Source organism: Ornithodoros turicata, chromosome 2, assembly GCF_037126465.1.
Source record: "Ornithodoros turicata isolate Travis chromosome 2, ASM3712646v1, whole genome shotgun sequence".
Lineage (NCBI taxonomy): Eukaryota > Metazoa > Arthropoda > Arachnida > Ixodida > Argasidae > Ornithodoros > Ornithodoros turicata.
Window position 1 is genome coordinate 35,465,095 of NC_088202.1, and position 19,037 is coordinate 35,484,131.

At 45.1% G+C, this 19,037-nt stretch overlaps 1 protein-coding gene across 1 annotated transcript in view; it reads left to right on the forward strand.

Annotated features, from left to right (window-relative positions):
• LOC135383350 (uncharacterized) overlaps positions 1-19,037 on the forward strand; it is a 123,346-nt gene that overhangs the window by 69,575 nt on the left and 34,734 nt on the right. The window contains exon 3 of the mRNA XM_064612844.1: positions 17,919-18,034. Coding sequence (XP_064468914.1) covers positions 17,919-18,034 — 116 coding nt within the window. The remainder of the gene's footprint in view (positions 1-17,918; positions 18,035-19,037) is intronic.

The following is a 19,037-nucleotide window of genomic DNA, read 5'->3' on the forward strand; positions in this document are numbered from 1 at the left end:
TAAGGGATACAGCCGTCTAAGAGGTACGCCCGTCTAAGAGGTACGCCCGTCTAAGAGGTACGCCCGTCTAAGAGGTACGCCCGTCTAAGAGGTACGCCCGTCTAAGAGGTACGCCCGTCTAAGAGGTACGCCCGTCTAAGAGGTACGCCCGTCTAAGAGGTACGCCCGTCTAAGAGGTACGCCCGTCTAAGCGGTACGCCCGTCTAAGCGGTACGCCCGTCTAAGCGGTACGCCCGTCTAAGCGGTACGCCCGTCTAAGCGGTACGCCCGTCTAAGCGGTACGCCCGTCTAAGCGGTACGCCCGTCTAAGCGGTACGCCCGTCTAAGGAATACAGTTGCCTAAGAACGGTACAGTTGTCCAAGAAGTATACAGTCCACACACAACGGAGAGGAACATGTTTATGGTGACATAATCAATACGTGACTTATCGCACGCACAGCAAAATTCACGACGCGCATCATGTATTGTGCGTTTACACTTTGGTATCAGTAGTGGTAATATACACTCGCCGAAGTGTGAATCTGTAACATACGCGGAGGTGACCAACGTGTTGCAAGCACATGCGGGACAAAGACAAAAGGCAATCTAAATACTGAACCGCTCTTTATTTGACCTTCAGCGATTTCAGCAGCTGCGAAAGCCGTGGCTTTCTGTACGGCTTCGGGAATTCGTTGTCGGCCACAACATATATATGCAGCAGGCCTAACAAGTGGGCAAAAGCAGCTGGGTATGTCACGTTTTTTACGTAGTAAACTGTGAAGCAGCAGAGCAGCGCAAACTCAAGCATTCCCGACGGTTCCAGCTGCACAGCCTCTCCGTCACTACACCACACAAGACTCTCCTGCCCGAAAAAGAGTTTCGGTCCCGGAGACACTACCTCTTCGGGGACGGTCTGGAGAGGAACGCCGCAATTAGTTCGTGTTTGTGCCTTCCAAAAGGATTGTGTCAAACAACGGAAGCAGTACACATACAGTTGATGTCAGGTCATACTGATTTTCTTTCTTTTTTTTACGTAAGAACACGTCCACATCGACGAACGTCTTCCTTTTCCTTCGTGGCTGAAAAAGCCGCCAGGATGTTGGTCATCTCCACCATTGCATGATCAAAGCTTTTGCGGAATCTGACGTCGAATTCCAGTATCAGCTGAGAAATGAAGTTTACATATTAGAAATAAAACTACACTGTCGGCTTGAGCAGTAACAGCACAGCAGAGCCGATCACTGCGCTTGATTTATTTCGATCGCATGAATAATTAGTGTTGACAAACTACATTACTAACATGACAAACTACATCGCTACGCCGTTAAGTGAAAACATCATTCCGACCCATGGGTGTTTTGCCGACTGGCTACTCTTGGTGCCTGATTTTCCAGCAAAGCAATGTATCAAGGCGATCAGATTTCGCTCCAGTATAGAATTATAATTTTATTTCTTACCCGGAGAGCTGGATTCGAAATATGTTTTTTTATTGCGTCTTAGCGCCGCGAAGCAACTGTGGCTATGAGCGGCGTACAGATGTGGACAGACGGACAGCAGGAAGGAGTGGGGGACAGGGGGATTAGTATGAGTCCTGGGCCGACTTCAGGGGTAGCTGTGCCGACATTCGTCTGGAAAGCATTCGGAAAACCCAGGGGAAACCCCAGACAGCACAGCCGGAGGTAGGATTCGAACCCACTACCTCCCAGTCTTCAGCACGACCTTGGTTACCACCAACGAGCGGACGCCTTAGCCGCTGGATTCAAAAGAATCCATTGGAGGTGGCCACGCCATGGGGAAGTAGTGTTCGTTAATTGACTGACGGGAGGTACAGTGGCGCGCAGACTTGTCTTAACCAGCGGAGCGCTGATAGGCAGCTGGAAGCGAGGTTGGGATGATCCACGGAGATGTCGAAATGCGAACTCATCCGCTGTGCGTACCGACCCTCCCTTCAAGGGGATAGTGGATCATCCCAACCTCGCTTCTAGCTCCCTATCAGCGCCCGATGACACGCGCTCCGCTGGTTAAGGCAAGTGTACGCGCCACTGTATCTACATCGAAATATATTTCAGCGCTACAACTGGGACGATAACCTTCAGCACTAGACAAGCCTGAAATAATACACTGACGTGGAATGCTTCTAGGTTGTTACAACCCTCAACACAATCGCACACGTACTCTGGCAAGCTACCGTTCACTACGCTTACCCTACACATGCACGCTTTGGGAAACGACATACACGTAGTTGTAGCGGAAATGAACAACGTTAAAGAGCAACTTACCATGAGCAGGTACACCTTCCCGGCCTTTCCATGTCCCTTAACCGGCCAACTTAACCGTGCGAAGACGGCGGCTTCCTGATCACAAATAACCTTCACACGGGGACGCGGCTGCACTTATATATAACCTTCCGTGGGTATCAAAGGTTCGATTCGCTAGATATGAGGCAAGATAAACAAAAAATAAGAAGCTGATCCGCCTGACCCCATGAAACCACTGCAAGGTGTGGCTCGTCGGTTCGTCGACAGCTTATCTGTTCCGGAATGTTCTTTTTCTTTTACTTTTCATGTCGGCCAAAATAAAACCTGCCTCCTTCACGAACACACGGAGAGACTTCAGTCTCTTTCTATTTTATCAATGTAAATACCCAATAAGCAATAAACATCACATATACAGAACGGCATTTCCCTTGCTCATTGTCTAGCTTGTGTTCGTAATATACTTGAAAGTGAAATAAACGCAGACAATTTAAACAAAATTACCACGGTTGAGGCTCTTTAGCTGACGACATTGACAGGAAACGTTTTATCATCTGCCGTGAATGAAACAATCATAGTTGTAAATCAACAGCTAATCTTTATCTCCGAGTCCACGCGATGTACATGGATTTTCTGACTGCATCGAACCCTTTGGGGCGTTACTTGAACGCAAGAAGTACTGAAAGCAGCGAAAAGCACAATAAGATTTTGCGCAAGAGGTACTGCTTTATACGGTACAAGTCACGGTACCTCATAAACTGACCGTGTACCCCATAGATATGCTTGTACCTCATACATTCGAAGCGAGATCCTTTGTCTAGCCCAGTACCTCTTAAAGCAACTACGGAAAAGCACTGATGTACCTGATATTCACCAGGTACAGCTCGATATAAGGTACGTTATAAGGTACCGATTTTAGAGTGTACTGTTCTGCCCAGTTCTACAGATTAGTTGCAGTCGCTGCTTCATAACAGCTTTGTCAACATTTATGATTGTTTTCACATACGTCAAGTTATATGGAAAGTGAACAAATCTCATCATTTGAAGGACAGACCCTCTCCTATAGCATGTTTAAAATCTGCTGGCATGTGTTTTCTGTAGATCTTATTGCATCAGCTGACCATATTGGCTCAGATCATGTCAGAATGCGACGCAACAGCTTTTGGGAACCATTTATTATGATCTCGTGTGCCCTTCTCCCACAACAGGAAAAAAGCCCACAGCCTTTCTTTCAGTGGAAATAGGTGTTTTTGCTGCATTAACAGAAGGTGGCTCAAAGTATTATTTTATTTTATTTATTATTCCAAAACCCAAGGGACCACAAAGGGTCATTACATGGGTAGACGATAAAGAAAAAAACTAACAACAGCCTTTGCACACTATTTGTTTAAAAGGAGAAGAAACAAGAATTATAACAATAATAACAATAGTAATTCAATGCAATAACGATGGTACACTGGACGCAGTAGACCTAGGGAAGGAGGTCTATGTGACAACAGAGTTATTAATGAAACAAATGGGAAAGTAAATGCCTGCGGAAGGTTAGGGGATCTGCGATGTCAACAATGTTCTGTGGGAGTGTGTTCCACTCGGTTTCGGCGAGCGGTATGAAAGAGTGTCTGAGGGACTCGGTGCGAGAGATAGTACGTGATACTTTCAGACTGTGATCGGTGCGATGAGAAATATACCGGGCCCGAATGATGTATAGCTGACTCAGGGATGTAGTGTAGAAGAATTTGTGGAATAAGCAGATCCGAAGGTACTTCCTCCTTAATGTCAAAGAGGGAAGACCTAGATTAAGTTTCATTAAGGACACACTTGATTGAATGGAATAGTCCGATAGGATGAAGCGGACGCACCGGTTCTGGACTGACTCAACAAGTGTTTCCAAATATGACTGATGGGGATCCCATATCGAGGCTGCATACTCCAACTGAGGTCGAACCAGAGTGTTATATGCAATTATTTTAACATTTGAGGGCGCTTGTCTTATGTTGCGTCGAAGGAAAGCAAGTGAGCAATTGGCCCTCTTACAGATGGCTAAGATATGGTCCTTCCATGAAAGGTTAGATGAAAAGGTAAGGCCCAGGTACTTGCATGATGTGGAAGGGAAAAGAGAATGATTGGATATAGAGTAGGTAACAGTTACAGGTTGTGCGGAACGGGTGAAACGAACAAATACGCACTTCGGCAAGCTGAGTTCCATTTGCCAGACTTTGCACCATTCACCAATTAAGTTAAGATCGCGTTGTAATATGACCTGGTCTGATATACTCGATATTGCTCGGTACACCACACAGTCGTCTGCGAAAAGCCGAATTTTTGAAGTGATGTTGGTGGGGAGGTCGTTAATGTATATGAGGAATAATAACGGACCGAGAACGGTGCCCTGAGGGACACCCGACGTGACAGAACAGAAGGATGATAAGGTACCGTTAACTATCGTGGCTTGTTTACGGCAGGATAGGAACTGTTCGATCCAGGTTAAGAGAGATGGGGGAAGGTTTAAACGAGATAACTTATAAAGAAGACCCGTGTGAGATACCTTGTCGAACGCCTTTTTGAGGTCGAGGAAGATAGCGTCTGTCTCCACCCTATTATCCAGGCCTGTTTGTAGGTCATGAACGAAGCTGGCAAGTTGGGTTTCACAAGAGTATTTCTTACGGAATCCGTGTTGGTGTTGATAAAAGAAAGAATGGGCTTCCAAGAAGGAAGAAAGATTTGAATAGATTATGTGTTCAAGAATTTTGGAAGGAACACTTGTCAGAGAAATGGGTCTGTAATTCAATGGTTCACTACGGTCCCCTCCTTTAAAAATTGGCACAACTCTCCCCAAGCGCCAGTCTAGAGGGACAATGCTGGACAAGAGCGATTGCGAAAAAATGACTGCCAGAAACTCGCTAGATATCCTTTTTGTACTTTTCAGTACTTTGGCGTTTATACCGTCAAATCCACAAGCCGAAGATATTTTGAGACCGTCAATTATCTTAGCGATCCCGTTTGCTGAGATTGAGATTTCGTTCATTGGCGGTAGGATGATTTCTTGGACAGGACGATTTTCACGGATATTACTCGAGATAAACACAGTTGCGAAGCTTTCATTAAATATTTCACTGATGGTATTCTCGGGAAGGCTGTTGCCTTCATCGTCACTTAACTGAATTGTTTGAGTGGTAGCCGGATTTAACACGTTCCAAAACTTCCGTGGATTTTGTGTCATCATTCTGGGTAAGGTGTCCGCGTAAAAGTCCTTTTTCGCTTTCTTAATCGCGAAGGAGCATAGCTTTGCACATGCGCGGTAAGCGGCCAGGCGATCAGGGTTCGGGTCGTGACGAATTCTGCGGAAAAGACGCTTCTTCTTGTTAATTAACCGCCTAGTTGATAGGTTGAACCACGGTGCTGATGGATTGTGTGATATAGTGATCGATGGTACATGAGCAGTCACCAGGCCATTCAATAGCTCCTTGAAGACTGACCAGCTCTCCTCCGCTGTTCGGTGCATAGATCGTTCAGTGAATTCCGTTAAACACGAGGCCAATGTAGCGTTAATGACGTCAAAGTTTGCTTTGTTGTACAACTTAATTACTTTACATTTTTTCTTAGGTGGAGGGTGTTCGAACTGCATATCTGCACAAACAGTAAGATGGTCACTAAGAGGACACGGTGATGTAAATACGGAATCGAAAAGTTCTGGGTCAGTCGTCAGAATGAGATCCAGAGTATTGTTAGTTGTTGTGGTTATTCTCGTTGGAGAATGCACAACCTGGCTTAAACAAAAAGTGGAGCATAAGTCAAGAAAGTCACGCTCTTCGCGACAAGAAGAGCTCATGGATGACCAGTCGATACCCGGGTAGTTAAAGTCGCCAACCAGCACAATCTTGTCGTTGGGGTATCGCTGGGTGACCATGTCTAGAGCACTGTGCAAGAAGGAACTAAAATTTACGAAGTTTGGTGGCCGATAGCAGACACCAATTAATAAACGTGAAAAGCAGCCCTGAACGCACACCCACAACAGTTCAAGATCAAGTGAAATGTTCACGATATGAGAGTGCAAACAGTCTCTAACTGCGAGAAGGACACCCCCTCCTCGCCGGGAAATGCGATCGTTTCTGTAGAATACAAAGCCGGGAACATTCGGAAGGAGTTCATTATCTGTTACATCCGGGGTTAACCACGTTTCGCACAAAGCAATGATATTGCATTGAGATGACATGATTTCATCACACAAGCTATCTCGCTTTGGGATAAGGCTCCTGACGTTAGAAACTAGAAATGATAATTTTGTGCGTTCCCTGGAGCTTGTCGGGTAGAGTTATCTTTGCACTTCCTTGACTTGGGATAATGTCGGGTCGTACTTGTAGCATTTTTCATTGACAATCAATTTATCATACCGTAGTTTGAAGGGGGCGTTTTGGGACCTAGCGAAGGCAAGTAGATGTTTCCTCGACGAGCGAACAGCTGCAGAGAAATCTTCAGAAACAGACACGTTTGTTTCTCTGAAGCCGGAGCAATGTTTGAGGATTTCTTGCTTCGTTTTGTAGGAGGAGAACTTCACGATAATGGGACGCTTTTTTGATGGGTTAAATTTCCCAATGCGATGCGCACGCTCAATGTTGTTCGGCTCCAGCTGTATTGACAGGTGGGTGGAGCAGGCATCTATAACCAGTTGTTCAGAATCACGCCAGGATTCACCCGCGTTATCGTCGAATCCGTAGTATATCAGGTTATCCCGACGAGACCTGTCCTCGAGATCGTTTGCGCGAGATACGAGTGTTTCAAGTCTTGAATTTATACTAGAAGTTGTTCTTTGGAGGCTGTGAACCTCGTTAACAATTGGCTTCAGGGAAGTTAATTCTGATTCTATAGTGGTGACCTTTTCGGTCAGTGTTTTAATGGCGGTGTCAGTTACTTTCTGTGAACTTTGAAGGTTTTTCAGTTCATTGAGCAGCATAGTCTGTCCTTCTTGAAGATTGCGAAGTGCCAGTAATATCTCGTTATCACTGTCGACCCTCTTAGGAGGGCCAGGATTCGACTCAACGTCACCGGAACACATTAGCATTTGTTCTATCAAGTTAACACACTCGACAGAAGATAGACCAGTGATACACCTTATGTAAGCCACGCACTGTATAAGCGACAGAAGGCAATGTGGGCACTGCAGCTCCAGAAAGCATCTGTCACTTGTTTTACGGGAGGATTCTAAAAGTGGCCTTCTCACCTGCGTGAACAGTAGGGAAGCATTAGTCGAGACCCACATTTCGGAACCGCAGAGCCCACTATGCGCTGTGTGGTGGCTGAGTCCTTTATGAAATCTGTTGGCATTCAGTGCTGCCGTTCCGCGGCGAAGATCGACGACAGTAATCGGTGTACTGTGTGGGGTGGCACGTGGATCATCGTTGAAATCACCGAACTTGTTTCCGGGACTGATGATGTCCTGTAGAACCTGACTGGAAATTGGGTCGGGTGCCGGCTGTTGCGATAGCAGCAATGTACTGAGCATCTGCGTGAACAGTAGGGAAGCATTAGTCGAGACCCACATTTCGGAACCGCAGAGCCCACTATGCGCTGTGTGGTGGCTGAGTCCTTTATGAAATCTGTTGGCATTCAGTGCTGCCGTTCCGCGGCGAAGATCGACGACAGTAATCGGTGTACTGTGTGGGGTGGCACGTGGATCATCGTTGAAATCACCGAACTTGTTTCCGGGACTGATGATGTCCTGTAGAACCTGACTGGAAATTGGGTCGGGTGCCGGCTGTTGCGATAGCAGCAATGTACTCAGCATCTGCGTGAACAGTAGGGAAGCATTAGTCGAGACCCACATTTCGGAACCGCAGAGCCCACTCTTACTATTATTATTAGTACTATTATTAGTATAGTATTAGTACCTCCTTATGGCCTGGGTGGAGCATGCTTCACTGTGCTTTATGTCCAGTAATTTCTTCCCCAACCGTATGGCTTTGGCAGTGAGCCACAACATATGCAGTCTTCAAGCTTTCTTTCACCCGGAACAACAGCTTACAGCTCTGCAGGCGTCAGAACATCTGCACGCAATAGGAGACTGCAATATAGCCCTATAGGTGCCAACTTCTTAAATTTAATTGAATTGAATGTTTATTTCTTCAAATCATATTTGATGGGGAAAACTGAAAAAAAAGCTACAGCTAGCTGCTAAATGGTACTGCGATCCTTTACCTTTATCACGGCACAAAGCATTTATGCCAAACAGGTAAAGTCATGCTTGTGGAGGCTTTTATTACGCCCTGTTGCTCAATGTATGGCTTCTGCTTTTAGCTGGAGCAAGTCAATGAAAAAAAATGTCAGGAAAGAAATATGCCACCTTCAGTCGCCATCGACGAAGCAAGATAAGTCAATAAAGGTGGTTGTTATTCACTCTGCTATTTGATTGTGTTCATGTTAAGTCACCTGTTTGGATCTGGTAGTACCAGCTAGCTTCCTTGTAATGTAACATGTATGTGACCGCATGGAGGACAAAGAGGCGGGATTAGCTAGTCTGGGGTAGGAGCTCTCGCACTGGCATACCTGGTCAAAAAGAAAATGTGGGCCATACATCACATAAAACACAAATAACTGTATATTTTCAGCAGCCACTGGTTAATTTGTAGGAGGCACGGTGCATATAGCGCGTCCATGGACTGATTTTTTTTTTATTCTTGGAGAAATCATATTTTTGCAGTTATAAAGGATGACAACATGTTCTACACCCAAGTGGATGTACTAATTAGGTCGCGTTTAATTATTGGAAATAGAAGGTCGGTGAAAAGGCAACGTCGGTTTCCCTATGTGCCGCTATAGTTTTCAAAAGTATGCTCGTGACCATTTAGCGCGAGGAGGGAGAAACAACGCTGCGGAACTGCAACCAGCACATTTAATGTAATGTCGCACTGGATACAAGTTTTATAGCGATTTCATATTTCAGCACAATATTTATAAGCTGTAAAAATAGGTGCAAGGGTACCATTGCATACAATGAAGTAGCTGTTACCATAAATTTTAGATCTCTTCTTGGCGTGGGTACTTAGCATAAAGAGTGATCTCTTAATAAACGTACTTGGGGATTTCTGAATGTGAAGATCATAAGAGAGAAAAGAAGGCAAACAAATACAACAGAGGGTGCCATTCATTTCTCACATTTCTGATTTCAGTTGCTTATTGATCTTGGTTTTCTTCAGTTCCGACATCTGATAACCAGAATTTCCACTGCATATCCACGCGAATAAAAAAGCTGCAAAAATATATGTGAGAAAATTTCACTCTTTTTAAGACCTGAAGATGGCATTCTTAGGTTCCAGGGTATTCAAAGACCTGTGAAAACAAAATGCTTGAAATATTATGTCTAGATACATCTCTTGCAGCTTTTGCATGGCAAACCGTTGTCTAGGAAGGCGCGCGAATCAATGTGGATGTTCCTCAAATTAGAATCTTATTTCGTTACACTTTGAGATTACCGTATGCTGGTTACAAAAAATGAAGGCACCATTGCTGACTTAAGTTATTCATCCGAGAGAGAATGGTTACAAACAAACAGTTTCACATTCATATGCCGCTTATTTGCAGAAAGGCATTTTGAGAGTTTGTCCAGTACCTGTTCCCTGCATTTATCAGAACGTAGGCTCCCAAGGAAAACCACACGCAGGAAAGTACACAATCAGGTTCTGATTTCACGATTCTACGGTTCTGAGGCTGGAACACACACAGACGAAGAAACACAACACATCCACGAGGTACTTGTTCGTCGATCGTAATTTTTCAACCCTCCGATTTCACGACCAAGGCAGCCCTGCAGGAGAATGGCGATGTCGGCGTTCATAATATAGCAGGTGTCCACCATAGCTGCCCAGGCAAAAATCTAGGATGGTCCCAGACTGGCACCACAGTTGTTCCAGTTGGGTTCAGGACGGTCCCAGCCAGTTCCAGAGTGGCATACTCAGGTCCCATTGTGGATCCTTGGGTAGCATGAGTGGTTCCAGTGGGCCGCCAGGCTGGGCCCCAGCTTGCCATCCCACTTGAAGTCAGGTCCCATTGTGGATGCTTGGGTAGCATGAGTGGTTCCAGTGTGCCTCCACGCTGGGCCCCGTCCAGCCATCCCACTTGAAGTCAGGTCCCATTGTGGTATTTAGAGTGGGATGCCTGGTCCACTGTGTGTCCATCCTGAGAGCACAACCTACCAACCCACTTGAAGCCAGGTAACTTTGGGGGGTCTGGCTCCAGTGTGGCACCGTCCCACTTCATATTGGAAACCACTTTGAAGCCTTGAAGCCAGTACCACTGAGTCACTGTAATTTTGACACCTACCCTAGAACTACGCGAATCTTCGCTGGGATGAATTGAAGACGATATATCCCTGTAACTCCAATTCGTGCACATATTCTCATCTGAAGGTGCATGAATATCATAACATATTAAGTAGCAGAGAAATGTCAAAAAATACATCTCAACAACAACAAAAATTAAACTAAATAACTAGAAGAAAGACAACGAAAAAAAGAAGAAAAGGTAATTTTAGAGGCTGATGCAATCAATGTGCAGAAGCCACGGCGGCTCGGCGAGAGCCGAGAGAGAGAGGAGAGGGCGAGAGGCGAGACTGGCAGGTGGCAGTTGGAAGAACTTGGACGCGTCGCGGCAAGTTGGTTTTGTCTTCCGTTGCCGTCGCAAGGATGGTGTACCTCCCTCCTGTGCAGTATTTGCGTGTGTTTTAGTGCGTTTTCTAAGACAATACGATGACAGTGGTTTCTGTGCAACACACTGTCGATTTCCTGGAAGAGTTTTGACTCCAAGAAGACGTAAACGGCGTAGGGGCAAGAACGCACTGTGAAACGCCAATCGGACTGCACGTTGCGAATGTTTGCAGGTATGAGTGATGACCGTGATGTTTTGATTACTATTAATTAGATGTTTCATTTAAGAAACTTAAGAGGAACTTGAAGAGAAACAGGATAAGAAGATTCCGAACGTACGGTGGGAAGGGGGTGTATGTCGCGACCTGTATGGAAAACAGGAGTGTGATGTGTCATCTTCTCTGAGAAAATACAAGATGTGAGATGGCCAACGAACGCAAGCTCCCTGTGGTCCGTGAGTGCATGGCACAGTCAGGCATATGCTTTGTCTAGACACAGTGAGTGATCAGGCTTATACTACGTAGTATGTACATGAAGAGATGTATTGATTATTTCTTTCTGCTCAGTGTATGCTTTCAGCAAAATAAACTGTATTTACTTGAGTAATATGTGCATTTCTACGCATTATTTTCGTTAATGTATTCAGTGGTCCCAGCTGCTAAGTGGCCGGATCCCGGACCACTTAGCAGAGGGGACCACTGGATCAATTCCGCTGGTTCCACTTCAAGTGGGACCATCGTGAAGCTGGTTCCACTTTCAACTGGTCCCAGTCACTAAGTGGTCCCACTCCAGGTTTTTGCCTGGGTTCAGATCGGGGCCAAGACGGGTCCCACTGAAATCCCATCCGTCAAGTGGTCCCACTTCCTGACTGGTTCCAGGTCCCAAGCAGTCCCCATCCCAGAGTGGTTCCCTACTGGGACCACCTGGGAGTGGGGACCAGCCTCAAAAACCACTTTGGGCTGGTCCCACTCTAGATTTTTGCCTGGGTGGAACCCGATAGGATAGCTCCTGAATATCCCTGTCAATTACCATTAATTTGACTAAATTTGACTAGCTCTTCACACTAGTGGGGTAAAAAAGTGACATTTACTTGGCAAATTTCTGACTTAAGCTCGCAAAAATTTACATAATTAAACTTACGTTACACGACATTCACATGAGGAGTTGGCAAAAACCCTCTAAGAGCAAATGCCATTGACCGCATGACTCTAGGTGGTGTAGTCTTTTTATTATAATTCAATGACACGTTTTCTGGGACACCCTGTAGACTGGGCTGCGGCTATGGCACCTTCGCCCGTAGCATGTCTTTTGGCGTGAATTCGTCTTTAAAGGGACTGTGAAATTTCCCGAACCCCCATACTTTTTTTCGATGGAAACTGTTCTTCCCGCAGAGAAACTAATATGCCACAAATTTTTCCGGACGAAATCGCTCCAGTCTGCGAGGAGCGCGCGCTGGAAATGTCTCTTCCGCGTTCCTCCTCTCCCGCGCATATTTCCCTGCCGATGGTGTAACTGTACGAACCGCTCTTCGGTTCCCCGTTACGTCACCGGTGTTGCACAATGGCAAGTAATGCCGCGAGCTCGCGCTGTGGCTGCCGCCACTGCCGAAATCTGCCGATCGCGCGAAAGCTGCTGTCATGGAGATTTCCACTCCCGATGAACGCATACGCGGGATCCTACGGCGCATCCTCCTGGCGGGATTCCTCGGCTCGGCAACACGTCACGATGACGTGTTGCTGAGCCGGCCGTGGTCACGTCAAGTTAAGCCTAGTTCTCACATACGACAACGGCGCACGGCAACGGCGAACGGCACGGCAAATTGTGTCGTTCCGACGCCGTAATGGCGCCGTTCTGGCCGCCGTCTCACGGCAAAAGGAAGTTGAGCCATGCTCAACTTCTGCCGTGCCGTGGTCCCGCCCACATCACATCCAACCAATGAACGGCCCGCACCAATGAAGATGGCGGCTTCTCAGCTTGATGCCGAGAAATTAATTGAACTTGTGAGAAGGTTTCCTTATTTGTATGATTTGTCGCATCCTGATTTTAAGGATACAGAGAGAACACGTACAAGGAGAACACGTGGAAATCCGTCTTTGCTCGCCGCGGCTCGTGATGTTCGACATCACGTGAACACGGCAGCACGGCGAGGCGGACCGACGGCGACACGCACGGCGGCGGCAACGGCACGTCACCGTTGCTGTTGCCGTGCGCCGTTGTCGTATGTGAGAACTGGACTTTACCCGTTGTGTCTCCGCTCGGCAGCTCGTCACGGCGCGGCGCCAGCTGTCCTCCCTTCGCAGGTCACCGGAGCTCATCCAAAACTGCCGTCAAACTACGGAAGCCGCCATTAGGCGTCCCCGTGTTGCCAGGCCAGAACTGGCGGAGCCCGCTAGTTTTGGCGGAGGAAATCTGAACAATGGTTTTGGTCCATGTTTGTCGTTTTGTCACTGTGTGTACCAAACAAAGACGTGTGAAACGTGATAAAAAGCGATTAAACCTAGAGTGGGGTCATACCTTGTGTGTTTTATTGTTCCGATGTATTGTTTTAGACTGGCCTCCACCTCTGAGCTTTCTAACTCGAGCCTACTTAGATTTCGGTTTCTATTCCGTGGTTGTCAAACCTGTCGAGTCATAAAACGCGTGAACGTGTCTTTAATTAGTGAGTTTATTGGCGATTTCAAAGATATCGTGGTTACCGATGCCTTTAAATGGAGCCGAAATCCGAGAGCTTCGACGCTCTGTTTCGGAAGTCAGCTACATAAACATGAAACTCCCCATTGGCCTCTGGGGATCGAACTCCCCATTCATAATCTTAAAATAAAGTTGTTATTGTTGTTGCCCAATAAATGCATAAAAGAGAACTGCACTCAGTGCAGAGAGGGTGGATCAGGAGCATCTTTCCTAAAGTAAGTAGCCTGCTTTTCCTACTTTCATGTGTGTGAAATTCTTCCACTATGTTTTTGAGTGAATTAAGTTTGTCTTTCCCTGGCCGTGCAGCTTTGTACATCAGAGTGACAATATGTACAAACATTGCTTTATATTTGTAACATTCACCCAAACCTATAAATTTCAACATCAGAAATATTATACTAACACAGCATTGACTAGAGGGCACATGCCGCAAGGTAGCATGCCGTTTAGCACCCACCTTATCCCAGTTACTTATACTTGTTTGATCCCATCTGCCATGTCTTTGTTTCACCATCTGAGAAAAGGTACCGAAAGAAGCAGTGCAAGTTACTAAGAAAATAATTGCATTTCAGATACAAGTACACACACGTATAGGAGCACCTTGTATTTTCCTCAAGATAATACAAGCACTCAGATATTTTCACTCTGGGAATACGGCAAGCAGATGCTGCACCATCCCATTAACAGCTCCACGAAGGCTCTGGGGATGCATGCACCTGCAGCTGGAGATCCCATAGCTTTTTCCGACACATTTGAAGGTGTATTATGCTACATAAACATAAAGAGGGCACTACTTCTCTCGTTTCTGTAACATTGTTAATGAAAATTTGTCACCTTCACAGGCTCCCACAACAACATACGGAACGATATATTCGAAATGGGTTCAGCGACTTGAGGAAGTGAATGTGAAATCCTACACTGACTGCAAACACGACCTCATGTGCTCCACTCATTTTCAGCAATGCTCCTTTTATGGTGGACACAGTCGATCTGTACTTTAGCCTGGTGCATGCCCTAGCGTTTCGGCACCAGGTCAACAAAGTATACATGTTCAGGTGATGGAGCTTACACTGTTTCATTCCTTTTAGTGTCAGTGTGCCTCTGTACTTCTCTGTGAATTTTCTTAATTTTATCCTGCTTGTGCTTGTGTGCAGGTCATGCAAGAGTAAACCAACAGCAAAGTGTGTCTCAGATGCAAACCTCTTCAAGCATTTGCCATGAAGCCATGACACAGGAACGGCTTCACTTGGGCCATTCAGTTGAAAGTTTGCTTGCAGCGTACTTTTTGCTAATTAAAAGTACATGATTGTTGCATAAATGTAATTTTTAAAAGCAAAAAAAGGGTGACCAGATAGTTTGTGTGAGGCATATATTCATCTAGCACATGTTACATGACTAAAATTCATGTACTAACCACAAAACTATTGCTTAAATTTTGTGCAATTATACCAAAACCAAGGAAGAATCTCCAGCAAAGTGCGCGGGCACTACGACTGTCTACATCAAGAAGCTATGTGCTACAACATGTTCTACATCGTGTCTGCTCAGTCGATCATCTCTTTTATATGGGGAGTACCGACACTGACAGTGCAGCGTGGCGTGGTGAATGCCCCTGTGTAATACAGTCACAGCTTGTTACAGAGAAAGTCAATGCAATTGTATTTTCACTGAAACAAAATAGAATCATCTCTTGATTGATGAAATTCACGAATTCCTTTATTTTAATAACAGTGTTTAAAAGGGCCCTTTTAAACAAAACCCATTTCCTTATTTATTGTAAAATTATAAGACTCGCTTTATGAATCTCAATTAATTATAATATTTTGCAGGAATATTGACCATTCACAAACTGTGTGTTAAATGTATTCGACATAATAAAGTAGACCACTCATGATCACCATCCATTCTTTTAATATAGAGGTGTACCTGTGTCGAACAGCCTGTTTACCTACAACATTATATTTACGGTCTGAGATTTCCAAGTTAAACTCATCTCCTACTGATTATTACCCCTAATCAGTTGAGCTCCAATTTTGGTTGAACATGATCTCTGTCTGAACTCCAATCATGTATCATATCTACTAATTAGTGGCAATATGAATGCATATGTATGATGTAAAATTATTTTAGTGCAAAAATAAACTATGCAAGGCACGTTTGATATCACAACATTCAGCATTTGTGACCATTAATTGTGACAACTGTATATTTGACTTCCTTTACCTGAGGTCAAGTTGCACAGAGAAGAGAGAAAAATTACGAAGCTTATAATACCCAAATGCATCAGCAGCACCTGATGTCACAATGATTTACAGATGGGAAACTGAAAGACTGTACCTCCACATTTTTCTTCCCTTTTTTCGGGAGCATACTTAAAAAAAAAGACAGACGCAAGTACAGTTTGCTCAGACGTAGCGCTGTAGAACAGCATCTCATCCACAACTACGCTTTTACATGCTCCTTGGCAGCAGCAGCTACATGTCTGTTGACTACCCCGTGAAACAGCTTAATTTTACTGTACTGTTCTCTAATGAAATCGTGACTCGCATTAATAAACATATTTTCTTTGATGCAACAAAGTTGTGTGTTGTTCTCTCATTCACCTACACGTTTCCCTCTACTTCGTGCATTCGAATAGCTATTCTGCCTGAATCACGGCAGATTGTGATATCGCACATCGACCTACAGAGCTCTGTGCCAAGTATCGTCAACATGCGCAGTTCATTCGATGCAAAGAACTTGATGCATCTGTTAATAATTTAACTGCATGATGCAGCTAGCACGATGATCCATATGCTGCGTACTTCACTTCGCTAAACTTGAAACGAATTCACAAAAACGAACGCAGGTCATCGTTCATGGTAGAAGTGGTAAATGGCACGCAAATGTAAAGGCCACAGCACCGCCAACACTACTCGCGACGACGTAAACAAGGCTTGAAGCCCGGAAGCCACAAATCACCAATTTCACAAAACTGTGAAGCATATTGTAGATCAAGAACTTCGAAAAATACGTTTCCTCAATTCACAAACCGACGATTTCGCATTATCTTCGCCTTCGCAGTGCTTCCTGTTGACATTGGGATCATTTAGGCTTGGCTTGGACAAGTTGCCAGTTGGATGGCTTGGATTGAGTTTGTAATCCACTTGGATCCAAACAATCATCCAACTTTAGGCACAGTGTGCCCAGACACTTTATACTTTGCGCCAGGTATGGGGAGAGATATTTCTGTGCTAATAACTGTGGGACGTCTGATGGCTGCCACCGCCGTTTGACGCGCTGAATAGGGAGAAATGCATGGGAAGATGGCGACTTACTCCCACCTGTCCCTTCGCCGCTCCGTTTAAATTCACTCCCGAGAAATCCGCTCGCGCGACGAAAGTAAAATTTCGGTTCTAGACTCAGAAAAATGTCTTCTTTCAAACGAAACGAAGAAAAAAATCGTTTCATAGTCCCTTTAAAATCTGCGCCGAGGAAGAGTGGCTTCCTGGAAAGCCGACAGGCACGAAAACTGTCACTTTCGTTACACAAACTCTCAATGAGAAATTACATGACGAAGGGGGTGAGGACCCAACCCGGCTCCACCCCTCCGCCTCATGATCCCTGGTCTCTGAAAGACTGAAAGCAACAACAACAACAACAACAACAAAAAAAAAAAAGACTGCGTCGGCCTCCCCCTCAGCCCCAGCGTGTGCGGCACGTGTTTGAAGATCGCTGTCAGAAGTCTGATTCACTCTTGTCGTCTTGCTGACTGCATCTGTCTCGTTTGACTTTCCAGAAATGTGAAGTTAGAGTCGATTCGTCTATACAGCACTACGGCACAGCACTCCACGCCACAATTTGGGACAATCTGTAGACGGGTGCATGATGTATATTAGAGTACATCGCTCTTGGAGTATATGATCAGAGAGTTCGGTTTGAGTTACCGCCGACTACGTTTGGAAGTGCTCTAATAGATTTGACATTTGTGAGTAGCATGACTTACGTAACTTACTTCAGTTGCCCTCGCCCCGAGTTAAGTGAGTGTAGTGTGTCTCGATTGTAACTCTGATGTGCTAGCTGTTACGTGTTCTGTTCTTTGTGAGAGGTCATTGTAATATATCTGCGAAATAAATGCGCACTTGTCAACCGATGTCTGTCGTTTCAGTCTTCCGTGCGAGACGTACGGAAAAACCCTAGGGTGGTAGCCCAACTACTACCTAACGTCGTATTTTTACGCGCGTTTACGAGATACATTGTTCAATGACTGGTTCTTTTATAGCTCCATCATTTCAATTTGAATGTAGACAATTCATACATCAACCACATGTCACCATCTCCCATTCATTCAATACTATACTGCCACTGTACTTGCAGAGATTCAAAGCGGTACAGAAGAGCAAGAACCCGGACTATGGTTCCGTTGTCATTGGAATTCGAGGAAAATACGGCCTGGCACCGAGCTTCGGTTCCTGGATTCAAGCTGTTAAAGAGTAAGACGGTATATAGCAACAAGTAGTATGAGCAGTACCACTCTTAAGAACTGACAAGCTTAATGCTGTTTCGAGATTCGAGATGTTTCGAGTCCAGCGCCGTGCAATTCCCGGCGCTGGTTGAAGAATTCCAAGCGGTCCAGATTAGCCGCAGACATACCCATACAGACTGACTTGCCATGCACAAAAATCACTCGAGCGCTCGAGAATATCCGCGCTTATGTACACTCTCCATTGTTGTCGAGGTGAAGGCTTCAAATTATGCTGTCTCACCTCTTTCGCACATATAGCGTAACAAGCCATTGAATTGTAATAAAAAAACTACAGCACCTAGAAAAATGGGTCAACGGCATTTGTTCTTACTAGGATTTTGCCACCTCCTGATGTTTTAACCTCACAATCGTGGGGTAAAAAAGTACCACTTGCTTGGCAAATTTCCGAGTTCAGTTGGCAAAAATTTACATCCTGTATATCGAGGCAAAGGCGAGAGTAGCCGCCTGCCCCGTGTCTGAAATATTGGCGGTTACCTATGCAAGACTTCGATCTGTCACAGATCAACGGCGCACAGTTCTGATCAGTATATGTTCTACAGTAGTATTAAAATGAAGGCCTGATATTAAACGGTAGGAGTCACTTACTTATTTGCACTTGGTAAACAAGGAAATCAAAACATCGAACAATCACAAGGGCGAAAACCAGAAGGCTGAAAAATCAAAATACTGAACTCTCAGAAGGCCGAAAAGTCAGAGAACCAGATTATCGAAAGGCCGAAAAATAAGGAACCCAAGGTACGAAAACTGTTATTTCAACTGCGATAAAAAAATAATTAGCTCTACTAATTTAGCAGGATAGACTTGTTTGGAATTAATCACGAAATAAATCATTTCTCCGAAGTACTTTGACGTATAACGTACTTATATACTATAACGTACCGACGTATAATGTACTTTGGATCACTGACGGGAAAGGAAAAAGGAAAAGTAGACATATGAAACACTGTGTT